This window comes from Felis catus, chromosome B4, assembly GCF_018350175.1.
Source record: "Felis catus isolate Fca126 chromosome B4, F.catus_Fca126_mat1.0, whole genome shotgun sequence".
Lineage (NCBI taxonomy): Eukaryota > Metazoa > Chordata > Mammalia > Carnivora > Felidae > Felis > Felis catus.
In genome coordinates, this window is record NC_058374.1 from 42,096,671 (window position 1) to 42,109,671 (window position 13,001).

Below are 13,001 nucleotides of genomic sequence, written 5' to 3' on the forward strand. Positions count from 1 at the left end.
ACTGATGGGCAGGGGCCTGCGGAAGACCTACCTGAGTCCCAGTGGATCAGCAACTTAGGGTGGGGCTGGTGGCGGGCTACAGGGCTCACCCGGAAGTGTCCCCAGGGACTCGGGTGGTGGGGGATGGGAGCCAGGGTTCTGCAGCCTCTCCACAGGGAGCCTGGGCGGAGGACTGCCCGACCTGGAGGTGGGCAGGCTGGGCAGGGGCCCCCGTCTTACCCAGCAGTGTTTGGGTGCTGGTTGGGAGTCTCTAATACTGCCGGGTAATGATGGAGGCCCCCGTTCCCGTGTCAGCGACATCTACCGCCTCAGGCCCCCCAGCCGCCCGCTGGCTGCGACCCCCTCTCCCGAACCTTCCACACACCGTGGAAGCCCCTTCGTCTTGAATGAAGTGTGTTGCCAGAGAGGTGGCTCTCCGTTGGCTGGCTGCCCACTGAAGGGACACAATGGCCCGAGCCCCTCCCCCAACCCAGTGTGATTTGTCATCTGGTGGATCCAGAACCCACAGCCGACCTTGAGCTTGGGATCCGCTCACATACCCTCAAGAGACCTCACCTGGACTGCGGCCAGGGTCCCTGTAGCGACTGGTCAGCTCTAGCCTGGAGCTGCATGTCGGCCGGCTCTGGGTCCATCTTCCAGTACAGTGTTGGATGGTCTAATTGTGAAGCTCCTAACACTGTCTGGTAAAGATGGCCCCCGGCCGGTTCCCTCGGCAGTGACCTTCAGGGAGCCCCGAAGACCATGGAGGCCTCCTAAGGAACAACCTCTGACCTTTACCCCTCTGGATGGGGGGTATAAATCACTAGAAAAAGGGAACAATGGGGAGGAGACAAAATGGCTGCCTCTAGAGTCCCAGCAGGATTTGGAAGCATACCAGGTACCTCCATTCTCTTCTCCCCTTGGGAAGATGAAAGAAATAAAGTGTGGATAGGAACTCGTGGCCGACTGATTCAGGTCACTTGACCCGTCTTTTGTCTAATTGTTGATTTCATCTTAGGCTCCTAGCTCCGGAGGAGTTGGGCTGACATATCTGGTTCATCTCCTTGTCCCTTTTATGACACTTACCTGCAGAGCAGGGGAAAATAAACCTACTTTTCTTCAACAATCGGGAGAAGTGGAAGATGAACCCGGTCCCTGACCCTGTAAGACTCATCTCCTCCCCAACCACTGCACTCTGTAATTTCTGTACATACTTTGCCCCCACCCCCCACCCCCGTGCTGATGACTCCAGATGTTCCTGGTCTCCCCGCAAAAGACAAGGGGTGGGAAACAGGGGCCGTTGCGGCATTCAGGCACAGGCAGTGGCTTCATTTCTCTAATGCGTGAGTGGCCAAGGCTGTCTTGGGAAGGGGAGGCAGCCCGTGTGGGGACTGAAAATAGGCACTCGCTCTGTTGGGGGCCCAGGGCTGCTGGCATGAAGATCCGACCTCCACAGGTAAAGCCCTGCTCCACAAACAGCTTCGCACAGCTGATGACTGAGAAATTTGAGTATGGGTAGCCCACGGCAAGAACATGATCCACTGGGCTTTTGAACGCATAAAGGACCTCGACAGGCACAAATGGTTTCCCCCACAGCTACATGGAGCCTTGTTGCCAAGGAAGCAGCTTGTGTTGGGGTCATCAGATTATTTTGGTCTAGCTCAGCAAAGCCACAGCTGCTCCAGCCTTAAAAAAAGGAAATGTTGGTGAATAGATGTTGGCGATGTGGTAGAAGTGGAGGGTGGAGCGAGAAGTGCAGCTGGGCCTCAGGGTCTGAGGACCTGCTGCTCCCAGCTTAGGCCGTTTTGGATTTGACTAGGCTGGGCTTCCACCGGGAAGCAGCAGGTCCCAGGCTCTTCTTAATGCCTCCCTAACTGCCCCGGCCAGGATCTCGGCGCCCCCTGCTGGCAGATGCAGAGAAAGACCCAGGGGAGCATGACACTAACGTGCGCATGCGTGACCCTCCTAACCCAACTCAGACACACGATGCAAAGACTTAAGCTTAACTAATAAAAATTTATTGAGAATTCCTGGGATGGTGGTTATTGCCTCCCAACCTGGAGGGAGGAACCAACACTGTAGGAAATCACGCAGAAATCACGCTGTCCCAGCACCTCTGGCCAACACAGGGAGGAACAAAGTCATTTCCCACCCCCCCCAAAATTGGTCAGGCTTTGTTCATCCAAGAAGGGCTGGGAGGCCAGATGCAGAAGGGACCATCACATGATACTGAAGGGTGGGATGGGGGTGTGTGTGTGCTGGACCCCGAGCTGGCTCCTCAAAAACCAGGGGAGAAACAGACCCACTTCTCTGGTGGCAGAGTTCATGGTCACCAGGCTCACTTCTTAGCCTTGATGAGGCTGTCACTGTGGAAACCAGACAGACGGAAGACATTAGGGAACATAAATGTGAGAGGGAGAGCACCTCAGACCACTCCCTCCTTCCTGGGTGAGGGTGTGCGTGCGATGAGGGGAGAAAGGTGAGGCCACAGGGGAGGAGGCAAGTACTGGGAGAGGCAAGACCCTATAGAAACAAGGATGAGTCAACAACTTACCTGCCCCTGCGGATACCAGGTCACCAGACGAACGGGAAACACAGAAAGAGAAGAGAATGCATGTGTGATCCAACAATTTCAGGCCCCACCAGTTCTAAGCCCACCTCTGCTCCCAAGAAAAAGAAAAACATCTGGAAGCCAGGAAGGTCACACTGAGAAGGGAGACTGATTCCCTTGACCACTACCACTCCTCCCATGCCCTAGAGCAGCGATGGATTTTAGGGCTTTCCGGGTAGGAGAACAGAATATCATTTTTCACTACTCTTCAGTTAGACCAAACCTCACAACTAGAGTGCTTTTTACAAGATAAATCCTATTTGATCTCGTAAGACCAATCTTACGAGAGTCAAGCTCGGGACTGTCAACCACCCGCTTTTCTAACTGTTCACAGAAATGGTGTCTTTCAAGCCACCAGACTCAGGTCCCATGCTCTCTGTGACGCCCCCTTGTGTAGGTGTCTCACCGGGTAAAACTTTCATCCTGTAGATTCAGGACAAGGTTGTCAGCAGTGAGATAGATACGGTTCTGTGATGTGGCAATCTATAGGGTGGGAAATAAACAGATGCTTGAATTCACGCCTGGACTTTTACCTTGCAAGTCAACAACCACTGATTGAATACGTGTGGGTTAGGAACTCGGTGACAAGTTAAGGCATGGTTTCTGCCCTCAAAGATCCAGAGCAGTGAGCAACAGCGATGTATTAACACCACAACAGAGGCAGAAACAAAAGGTCATGCCTTTTGTTTTCATGGAGAAAAGAGTGTTGGAGAAGCCAGGTTGAGTAGAAACCCCAGTAAGCAATATTTGAATCCCTTTACGTCAATGTGCTTTCACTTAAAACAATTCCAGACTCATGGCAGCCTTTGGGGGACACTGGGCTCTTGTGCTCACCGTCTTGGAGATGTTCTGGGCTGCCCGGATCTTGCGCAGTTTGATGTAGCCAGGGTTTTTGCTCAGGGCTTCTCCAAGGTGAGCAGGTTGGGGTTAAGGGTTCACACAAGGTCCAGTTTTGGTCTCAACCCGCGGCCCCATCCTTCCTACTCCAGCCCTTCTCTGGACTGTCAGATCCAAGGTTGCGCTCAGATAGCTCGTGCCTAGTCCCACTTTGGTCCCCATCTGTGGGCCCCCCTGCAGGCAGCTGCCAGGAACTGGAGGCAGCAGCAGAAATGGAGGCAAGGCCAGCAGTGCTATTGATCTGCCTTACAGTGAGGAGCCAGGCCTCAGGCACCTCTCTAAGATTTCAGACCCCATGCAAAACCTCCATCCCCAGGGAGCCAAGGACAGAGCACAGAGTCGCATTCGCCTTAGTCTCATCAGCCGGCCCATGAGGGAGAAGGGGAAGCAAGGTGCTCCAGGGGCTGGGCAGAGACTTCTCTAGCAGAAGGATATCATCCTGGCGGCCTCGGCCTCACCCTCGGCCTGCACAATCTTCTGCCGCTGTTCCTGCTTTGCTTTTTCCACCAAAAACTGGGCTCGCTGGGCCTCCTGCTGAGCTGTGGTGGGAGAGAGCCAGGAGGTCACAGATATGAGGTGTCAGGAACCCCAGCCTACCTCCTGCCTTCTCAGAAACCCTATTCCTCTCGTAACTCACCCACTTGCTTGGCTTCCACAGCGGCCGTGTACTCTCGGCTAAAGCTCAGCTCTGTGATGGCCACATCATCCAGGATAAGGCTGAAGTCCTTGGCCCTCTCTGTCAGCTCCCGCCGGATCAACAAGGATACCTGGGGGTCAGGGAGGGGCGGGCGGATTGAAGGGACTGGAGAACTGGAAGGGAAGGGCATTGCTGTGATTGTCTGAATACCAGATCTCCTGAGAACAGCAGAAAACCACTAAGCCTTTCTTAGTTCCTCACTGGAACATCTGAGTTGGAAAGGACTTGGTCCAGTCTTCTCAGGTCACAGGGACTCCTCATCTTCCACTCTCCCCAACATAATCTACACTTCTAGACTTTGCCACTGTTTCCTCCCCTGGTTCCTGATGCTGACTGCTACTGAGTGCTGATCTTGACTCTCCTGGTTTCTCAGAGGACATTAGTACAGCTTTAAGTTGAAAAGGGAGCCAGGGTCATGACCCTTTTCTAATAAGCTGCCTTTCCTAATATCTACTGCTCGAGGCCTAGGAGGGAAGGTGTGAGGGTGACAGGTCAGACCTGGGCCCGCTGGGTGATCAGCTGTGAAGCATTGAACTTGGCCACCACACTCTTGAGCACCTCATTGACAATGGACGGCAGCACTCGCTCCTCGTAGTCTAGTCCCAGGCGCTGGTACATGCTGGGAAGCTCCATGGCATTGGGTCGAGACAGCACTCGCAGGGAGATATTCACCATCTGCAGGTCTGAGAGTGAGGTCAGCAGTGGGTGGTCCAGGCCATGGAGGCCTCCTCTGGTCTCTTAGCCAAGAACCCTTCCCCAAGCATTTCCTCCTCCACACACCTCCCTCTACACCTAACGCAGTGCTGTGCGGTTTGGAACTCCCCTGGGGAATGGAGGGTGATCAGGCTGACAGGCCAAATGTATCCTTTCCCATTGTAAAGTCTTCTCTACTCACAAGCTCTCCACCAGTAAAGCTGACTTCTCATTTTGCTTCTGTACTGTGTTCAACTTCTATTGTAGGCTCTCTCATGCTGCATCAGAATCATTTGCATTCTTGGGGTGCCTGGGTGGCTCAGTCGGTTAAGCGTCTGACTCTTGGTTTCGGCTCAGGTCATGATCTCACTGTTTGTGGGGTTGAGCCCTGCGTTTGGCTCTGCGTTTTCACTGCAGAGCCCACTTGGGATTCTCTCTCTCTCTCTCTCTCTCTCAAAAAAAAATCACGTTCTTTAAAAAATCATGTGTTCTTTACTAGACTATGGACTTGAGGACAAGGGTTGTGTTTTATGAGTCCTTTATTCGCAGGGCCTACCATTCAGAGAGTGTTAAGCCACTTTCGCTAAAAACAGTGTATTACAGGTGAGCTACTTGAATGAGTGCGCATGCCTGTGTGTGTGTGTGTGTGTGTGTGTGTGTGTGTGTGTGTGTGTACGTGCCCACGCACATGAGAAAGGGCTTTGGGTGATCACAAAGACATAGCTTCTATGTATGGTCTAAAAGGGAACAGGTTCACCTGTGAAAAGTGGGCCAAGTTTCCCCACGACAGGGGAAACTACTGGATAGACTTGGATAGAAACTACTGGAGAGTCAAGCAGTTAAAACAAAACAAGGTCTTAGAATAAGGCTTTGATCTACACAGCGACTAAGACAAAGAACAAACAATGCCCTCACTGAACTTACAGTAGTGGGGAGGACAGCTGATAGATATGGGCAAACACACAGGGTGTCCAAATCGTACTGCTTTAACCTCAGAAGCAGGTCCTTTTATTATAGCTGTTTTGCAGAAGAGGAAACCAAGACCCAAGGGATGTGACACTATCCTCCTCCCCTAGGATCTGCCAGGCTTCCTTGCTTACTTTATGGAGCCATCTGGCAGGGACTCCCAGGTGCCCAGACCTACCTTTGGAGCCTGTGGGGGAGGAAATTTTTCGGGGTCTGGCCCGAATGTCATAGATGATGGGGTACTGGAACCAGGGGATCCTGCAGGGGAGGAACAGGGATAGGTATCAGGGGACTGCAGCTTCACTAGTTTCTCCAGGTGTTCCCTCACCACGCGTTTTTTGGCCTGCTCCACCTCTTAATGACCATGGGCAATGAGAAATTCTCTCCTCCCTCTGGAGAACAGTTTATGTGCCGCCCGAGTTTTGGGCAGCACCCACTGCTCCAAGCAGAAGGAGGGAGGGGGCAGTAAAAGAGCAGCTCTGAATCCTTCGAAAGCCCTACTACAACCATTGGTGGGTTGGCGTTCAAGGGTGAAGGGGTCAGGGTCAGTCCGCTCTGCCCGCCATTACCTGAAGTGAAGGCCCTCGGCCAGAATGGTGTCCTGCTGCACGCCACCGATCCGATTAAAGAAAATGGCTCTGTGCCCGCCTTCCACTGTGGGGAGAGGGGTGGGGGTCAGGCCAAAACGCTGCTGAGAGTACGTTACTAACCTCTCGGGGAGGCGGGCGGGGTGAGGGTCTGGGTGAGGGCGGGGACCCAGAGGGACAGGGCAGAGGTCTAGCGGGGGTGGGGGGAGTCCGGAGAGCGGGCAGAGGTTGCTCACCGGTGAACACAGATTCGCGGACGCCGTAGGCCACGGCGCCGGCCCCCAGCAGCAGCTTCAGCGCCGTGCCCATGCCCCGTGGCCCGGAGGGCAGCCGCCCCGCTAAGTCCTTCAAGTTCTGGGCCATGTCCGATCCTATGGCCGGCGGCACCAGAGGTCAGAAGCAGGTGCCGGCCCGCCTCTACCCCGCTCCAGTTTAGAGATCGCACCCCTTCACACGAGGGTCCGGGGCCCTCGGCGCTTGCGGGAGAAAGGGCACCGGAAGTGCGCTCCCTTCTAAACCCTCCCCAGGGCCGAGGACCCGAACTTCGCGCACAGGAATTACGCATCCGGAACTTCCAGCCCCTTTCTGGAACCCTGCCCTTCCAGAGAGGCTTCGGTAGCGCCAGAATGCAAGCCATCGCCATTTCCAAGTGCCCACTTTCAAAATGGCAGCCGGAAGGATGTTTGAGATTGGGCAAGCGCGAAGTTTAAGGACGTTATCGCAATTTCCGGTCCGGTTGCAAGATGGCTGCGCCCAGTGGCGGATTCCAACCTCGTGAGCGGCGCGTTGGAGAGCAGGAAGAGGGCTGGGATGCGGTGGCTCCCAAGCGGCCCCGACTCGGGGCGGGAAACAAGATCGGAGGGCGAAGGCTCATTGTGGTGCTGGAAGGGGCCAGTCTGGAGACAGTCAAGGTAGTTTGGGACAAGGAGTGGAGAATTAGCAGATCGATAGGATGGGACCCCGGGGCGGGGGGGAGGTGAGGGTGAGAGGCTCAAAGTGGATGGAGAGGCAGAGAAAGTGTAACATGCTTTTGGAGGAAGAATAGCCTAGTTGACTGTCTTTTGGTTAAACACCTGGGTTGGCGTTACTCGTTTTCTTCTGCTCTTCGTGAATCTCATTGCAGCTGTCACATCCTGACTTCAATTGATTTACCGGGATTCTGTGGTAAAAAGTTACCTAAAGGGAGGGAGGGTAGGGAAGGATAGACACGTCCATTGCGTCATCCCTAGGTGTCTTTTGTCACCTTCCTTTATAGTACTATCCACTTTGAAACGCTGGATCAATTATCATTTAATACTTTCACATCCTTATTTTTACCTGTCATTCAGCCCTTTTCCCGAATATTCCAGGAATTGTATATCTTAAAACTGCAGTGTTCTCACTCTGACTTTCTTGTGTCTCTTACCTTTAGTGCTAAACTTGTCGAATGAGGAGGCCCAGAAGAAATAGCACTGGTCTCTAGGTCAGACCTGGGTTTTAAACTTGTTTTCCATACTTATTTTAAGTGTGTGATCTTGAGAAAACAACTTTGTCCTTAGTTTGTAAAGTGGAGGTTAATACTTTGAAAGTGCTTTAAAAGTAATATTTTGATAGTAATGTGATTCTTTTCCATTTTTACTTCCTCAATCTTTGTGTTACTTTATTAAGCTTTCAGTCTAGAAAGTCTTTTTTTTTTCCCCCATTTTTCTTAGGTAATTGATATTTCCAACTTAATTACAGGATCTTATATTTATGTCTCAGTTAATTGCTTGCCGTCTTTCCAGCCTATTAATTCTGAATCTCCCTTAACCACTTGTTTCTTCATATGTCCCATGGGGATGATAGTACGGACCTTACTGGGTTGAGGGGATGAAGGGAGGTAATATCAGCAAAGGGTTTAGAATGATGCCTGTCACTTGGAATAAATTATTGCCATTGTTATTGATTCCAGGTTCCTCATCAAGAAGTTGAAAAGGTCATGGCCAAATTAAAATTCTTAGAGCATGCTGGTGGAATGTAGGTCAGATTGTCATTAATGGTACTCCAGGGATGATTGAATTCATAGCTGGTTGAAATTTTATGTACTATTATCTTTTGCCTTCCTGGTCCTTCTTGTTCTGCTAGCCTCGTGGAGCCTGCTCTCTCCTATTTATTCCTTAGACTCCAGACTTGTTGGCCTTTGTTAAGGTCTTTGAACGCACTAAGTTCTCTGATATTTGAAGGCCGTTGCACATAATGTTCTCTAACGGAAGCTTCCTTTACTTAGCTCTTTATTAATTCCTGTTTGACAGTTCATGCAACAATTACTGAGTATGATGCTGTTCATTTTTCAATTATTAGTTAAAATGTTATTTCTTCATAGGAGTGACTCCCTTCTTGGTATAAATCAGGCCCTCCTGTTAATAATCCTTTAACGAACCATTTATTTTTCTTTCATAATGTTGATCACAATTTGGTTGTGGTTTCATGTGGTGGTTTACTGTTTGTCTCTTCCACTAGAAGGCTTCCATGAGGGCAGGGAATAAAAGGTTCTAAAAATTCTTATAGCTCTGATACCTGTTACAGAAAATGAATACACATAGTACTCATTCTCTGATTATTCTAATTAGTTGTTTTCAAGCTTATTAACCACAACCCGCAATAAAAAAGTCACATTGTGAGCCAGTACACACACACACACACACACACACACACACACACACACACAAACACATGCAACTATCTGATACCAAAAGCTTCATAAACTACTACTTACCATGACTACATGTAAAGTACTCTTTTCTATTTTATTAAAATAATAAAACTCCTGGTTATAACTTACTAATGGGTAGAAACTGGATTGTTCTATTCAAGAGGTTCTTTTTTTCAATAACTAAGAGTGTCCCACAGAGTTGGTTCTTTCCCTATGCTTACTCTCTGACATTTTTGTTGTTTCAGTTAATCAGTTTCAAAATCTACATGCCTCTTCCCCCAAGCTTTGTGGAGTTACATTTCCTTTTTTTTTTTTTTTTTTTAAAGTGTTTATTCCTGACAGAGAGAGTGTGAACAGGGGAGTGGCAGAGAGAGGGAGACACAGAATCTGAAGCAGGCTCCAGGCCCTGAGCTGTCAGCACAGAGCTGGAAGTGGGGCTCGAACTCACAAACTGTGAGATCATGACCCGAGCTGAAGTCGGACGGCTTAACCGACTGAGCCACCCAGGCACTCCTGGAGTTATGTTTCTTTCTTTTTTTTTTTTAACGTTTATTTATTTTTGAGACAGAGAGAGACAGAGCATGAACAGGGGAGGGGCAGAGAGAGAGGGATACACAGAATCTGAAACAGGCTCCAGGCTCTGAGCTGTCAGCACAGAGCCCGACACGGGGCTCGAACCCACAGACCGTGAGATCATGACCTGAGCCGAAGTCGGACACTCAACCGACCAAGCCACCCAGGCGCCCCTGGAGTTATGTTTCTTAAGTTGTTGCCAGACATATGAATGTTCTATTGATACATAAAGACACAGCCTCTCAAATCCTGTATTTGTATATTTAGTGGTGTGGTTTTGGACTTTTTACTGACCACTTTATTGCTCCTTAGGACCCCCAAATTGCAATCTGCAATTCTTTGTTTTAGCTGCTATAGATTTTAGCCAGATCTTTAGTATCACACATGCAGTTAGTGTCTCTTCTAGTATACACTGAGTTACCAGAATAATATTCCTCATTCACTCAGTGCCCTGTTATTCCACAATTATTTCTGGCTTTGTGCTCGATACTTGAGGAACCTTGCAGTTTACAAAGCAGTCATATTTAATCACTGTTCTTCAGTGTTTCAGTTCTACTTTTTCCGCATGCGTTTTCCTTCTTCACATTTCTGCTTTTCCTTTATTCCAGCTGTACCTTTCCTCAGACCAGTCTTAACACTGGCACCAACCCTCTTCCGTTTTACTTTTGAAAGTATTCCTTGCTGAAGTCGCCTCCTGCATCATTAGAATTTTCACACTTTTCTCTCCATCCTCGCCAACACTTATTTCTTGTCTTTTTTTGATACTAGCCATTCTGGCTGGTGAGGTGATACCTTGTTGTGCTTTTGATTTGCATTTCCCTGATAAGTGAGGTTGAGCATCTTTTCATTTGTCCGTTGGTCATCTGGGTGTCTTCCTTAGAAAAATGTCTGTTCAGGTCCTCTGCCCATTTTTTAATCAGATTGTTTTTTTTTTTTTTGGTATTGCAGAAGTTCTCTGTATTGGTTAATTTGGATATTAACCCCTTATCAGATATATCATTTGCAAATACCTTCTTTCCCATTCAGTCGGTTGCCTTTTTGTTTTGTGGATGGGTTTCCTTTGCTGTGCGGGAGTTTAGATCACATGAAATCACAGGCTGTGTCCTTTTGTCATCCAAGATCATTTACGGGGTAGGGGAGAAAGGGTCAGTGGCCACACAGTAAACCCCTGAAAGGCTTGCTGGGCCCCATCCCCCATTTCTGATTCAGAAGATCTGGAGTAGACTGAGAATTTGACTAACAGGTTTCTAGATGATGATTATGATGCTGCTGCTGCTTTGGGGACCACACTTTGAGAACCACTAGTCTAGGTAAAAGAAGCTTATGTTGCTGTCTGTCATGTTCCCTGTTCTTTAGGTAGGGAAGACCTATGAGTTACTCAACTGTGACAAGCACAAGTCTGTGCTGTTGAAGAATGGACGGGACCCTGGGGAAGTGAGACCAGACATAGCTCACCAGGTAACTCCAGGGACAGAGCTCACGACCCCAAGCCTTTGTACAGAAGGTCGGGCAGCTGCGTGCTGCTTCTCTTCGCTTGAAACTATGCCTTGGTTTCTGCGTCCCCCAGAGTTTACTGATGCTGATGGACAGTCCCCTGAACCGAGCTGGCTTGCTGCAGGTTTATATCCACACACAGAAGAATGTGCTGATTGAAGTGAACCCCCAGACTCGAATTCCCAGAACCTTTGACCGCTTTTGTGGCCTCATGGGTGAGATCTCTAGGAGTTAAGGTTCAGAACGAACTTGGCAGTAGTGAAGAAGGGAGGAAGAGGAAAGAGATAAATGAAATGTGAGCTTTGTAAATAGGCGGAGTGGGGTGTATGTTTGATACCAGAACAAGGACTCATCTTCCCAGGGGCTGGGGTAAAACCTGCATGGGTTCCTGGCCGAGTGAACTCATTGCCATCCAGCTGGTCGTATGCTTGACAACTGCTCGTTCGTAGCATTTTAGGACCATAGTGTGGATGTAAAGGACACACGGAGCCTTCTTTACCTGTGGGTTTTTCTGGTTAGATCTCTGGGCAGAAGAAATGGGGTCACCACCTAGCTCTGAACTCTTTTCTCCCCACCCTCAGTTCAGCTTTTACACAAACTCAGTGTTCGAGCAGCTGATGGCCCCCAGAAGCTCTTGAAGGTGAGATGCTGGCACCTACTGGTTGGAGGCGGGGTTCTGAGATTGTTTCTGGGGCTGATTTTTCTTTTGTTCCCTTGTTCTCTTTAGGTAATTAAGAATCCAGTGTCAGATCACTTCCCAGTTGGATGTATGAAGATTGGCACATCTTTTTCCATTCCAGTTGTCAGTGATGTACGAGACTTGGTGCCTAGCAGTGACCCTATTGTTTTTGTGGTGGGGGCCTTTGCCCATGGCCAGGTAAGGCCTGGGCTCAACTCTTGGGTTCTTCATAGAGTTGAGGCTTAGTGTAGAATTCTGAGAACAGCTGGCATTTTGATGACCTTGGGAGACAGAGGGTGAGAACAAAGTCGGAAGACAAACAGGGCCTCCACGACCTGCACGCCCCCGCCCCCCCAGCTGTATCTTTTGAGGACTGCTGGTATATTTGTGACAGTGAGAGTCAAGGCCTTCTTCATCCTTTGTACAACTTGAACAGCACTGGAGGGGCGCCTCAGTGGCTCAGTCAGTTAAGCGTCTGACTTCAGCTCGGGTCATGATCTTATGATTCATGGGTTCAAGCCCTATGTTGGGCTCCACGCTATCAGTGCAGAGCCTGCTTGGGATTCTCTCTCTCCCCCTCCCACCCTTCCCCCACACGCACTATCACTCACTCTCTCTCTCTCAAAAACAAGTAAATCTTTAAAAAAATAGCACCATAAAGATCGGCTGGCTCAGTCGGTAGAGCTTGCCACTCTTGATCTCAGGGTTGTGAGTTCGAGCCCCATGCCAGGTGCAGACATTACTTAAAAATAAAATCTAGAAAGAAACCCAGCACTGTGAAATACTAGCTCAGCCCTGTTTTCCCTTCCCCAAAGACGGGCTGAACTTGTTACAGAGTGACAGAACTGTTTCTCTCCTTAGGTCAATGTGGACTATACGGAGAAGATGGTGTCTATCAGCAACTACCCCCTGTCTGCAGCCCTCACCTGTGCAAAACTGACCACAGCCTTTGAAGAAGTATGGGGGGTCATCTGACAATAGCACCTTGTTCTGAAACAGAGACTGTTGCCATTATATCCCTTGGCCCTGCTTTCCGCCCGCTGCTCGGAGAGAGGACCTTCCTGCACCGGGACTGTGGGGGGTTTGGGGAAGCCGAGGCTGTACATTTGCTATTTGTTTAGCCTATAAATGCTGTTTATCCTATAAATATCTGG

At 49.7% G+C, this 13,001-nt stretch overlaps 2 protein-coding genes and 1 non-coding gene across 5 annotated transcripts; 1 reads left to right on the forward strand and 2 right to left on the reverse strand.

Moving 5' to 3' along the window:
- Positions 1 to 1,975: 1,975 nt before the first annotated feature.
- PHB2 (prohibitin 2) lies at positions 1,976 to 6,937 on the reverse strand. Of its 2 annotated transcripts, XM_003988346.6 has the most exons (10): positions 6,667 to 6,937; positions 6,413 to 6,497; positions 6,022 to 6,101; positions 4,683 to 4,867; positions 4,125 to 4,254; positions 3,923 to 4,026; positions 3,425 to 3,502; positions 2,997 to 3,073; positions 2,534 to 2,539; positions 1,976 to 2,345 (listed from the first exon to the last, which is right to left on the reverse strand). In XM_003988346.6, exons 1-10 carry the CDS (start codon positions 6,791 to 6,793, stop codon positions 2,318 to 2,320), a joined length of 900 nt encoding a protein of 299 aa, XP_003988395.1. In that variant the 5' UTR covers positions 6,794 to 6,937; the 3' UTR covers positions 1,976 to 2,317. The 2 variants fall into 2 exon arrangements, with proteins under 2 accessions (XP_003988395.1, XP_044917254.1); XM_045061319.1 differs by lacking the exon at positions 2,534 to 2,539.
- On the reverse strand, positions 3,593 to 3,854 carry LOC111561590. The gene has a single exon (XR_002744232.2). It is a non-coding gene; the product is annotated as a small nucleolar RNA U89 (small nucleolar RNA).
- A 103-nt stretch (positions 6,938 to 7,040) lies between the features above and the next one.
- EMG1 (EMG1 N1-specific pseudouridine methyltransferase) lies at positions 7,041 to 12,994 on the forward strand. 2 transcript variants are annotated; one of them, XM_003988347.6, is made up of 6 exons: positions 7,127 to 7,341; positions 11,031 to 11,132; positions 11,242 to 11,383; positions 11,750 to 11,808; positions 11,896 to 12,045; positions 12,709 to 12,994. In XM_003988347.6, exons 1-6 carry the CDS (start codon positions 7,174 to 7,176, stop codon positions 12,820 to 12,822), a joined length of 735 nt encoding a protein of 244 aa, XP_003988396.2. In that variant the 5' UTR covers positions 7,127 to 7,173; the 3' UTR covers positions 12,823 to 12,994. The 2 variants fall into 2 exon arrangements, with proteins under 2 accessions (XP_044917255.1, XP_003988396.2); XM_045061320.1 differs by lacking the exon at positions 11,896 to 12,045 and having other exon boundaries at positions 7,041 to 7,341.
- The last annotated feature ends 7 nt before the right edge of the window (positions 12,995 to 13,001 follow it).

Coding starts and splice junctions, on each gene's coding strand:
- EMG1 (XM_003988347.6), top strand. CDS start 7,174: ATGGCTGCGCCCAGTGGCGGATTCCAACCTCGTGAGCGGCGCGTTGGA. Junction 7,342..11,030: donor CCAGTCTGGAGACAGTCAAG/GTAGTTTGGGAC, acceptor CCTGTTCTTTAG/GTAGGGAAGACCTATGAGTT. Junction 11,133..11,241: donor GACCAGACATAGCTCACCAG/GTAACTCCAGGG, acceptor TGCGTCCCCCAG/AGTTTACTGATGCTGATGGA.
- PHB2 (XM_003988346.6), bottom strand. CDS start 6,793: ATGGCCCAGAACTTGAAGGACTTAGCGGGGCGGCTGCCCTCCGGGCCA. Junction 4,255..4,682: donor TGATCACCCAGCGGGCCCAG/GTCTGACCTGTC, acceptor CCTGACCCCCAG/GTATCCTTGTTGATCCGGCG. Junction 4,027..4,124: donor TGTGGAAGCCAAGCAAGTGG/GTGAGTTACGAG, acceptor CTCCCACCACAG/CTCAGCAGGAGGCCCAGCGA.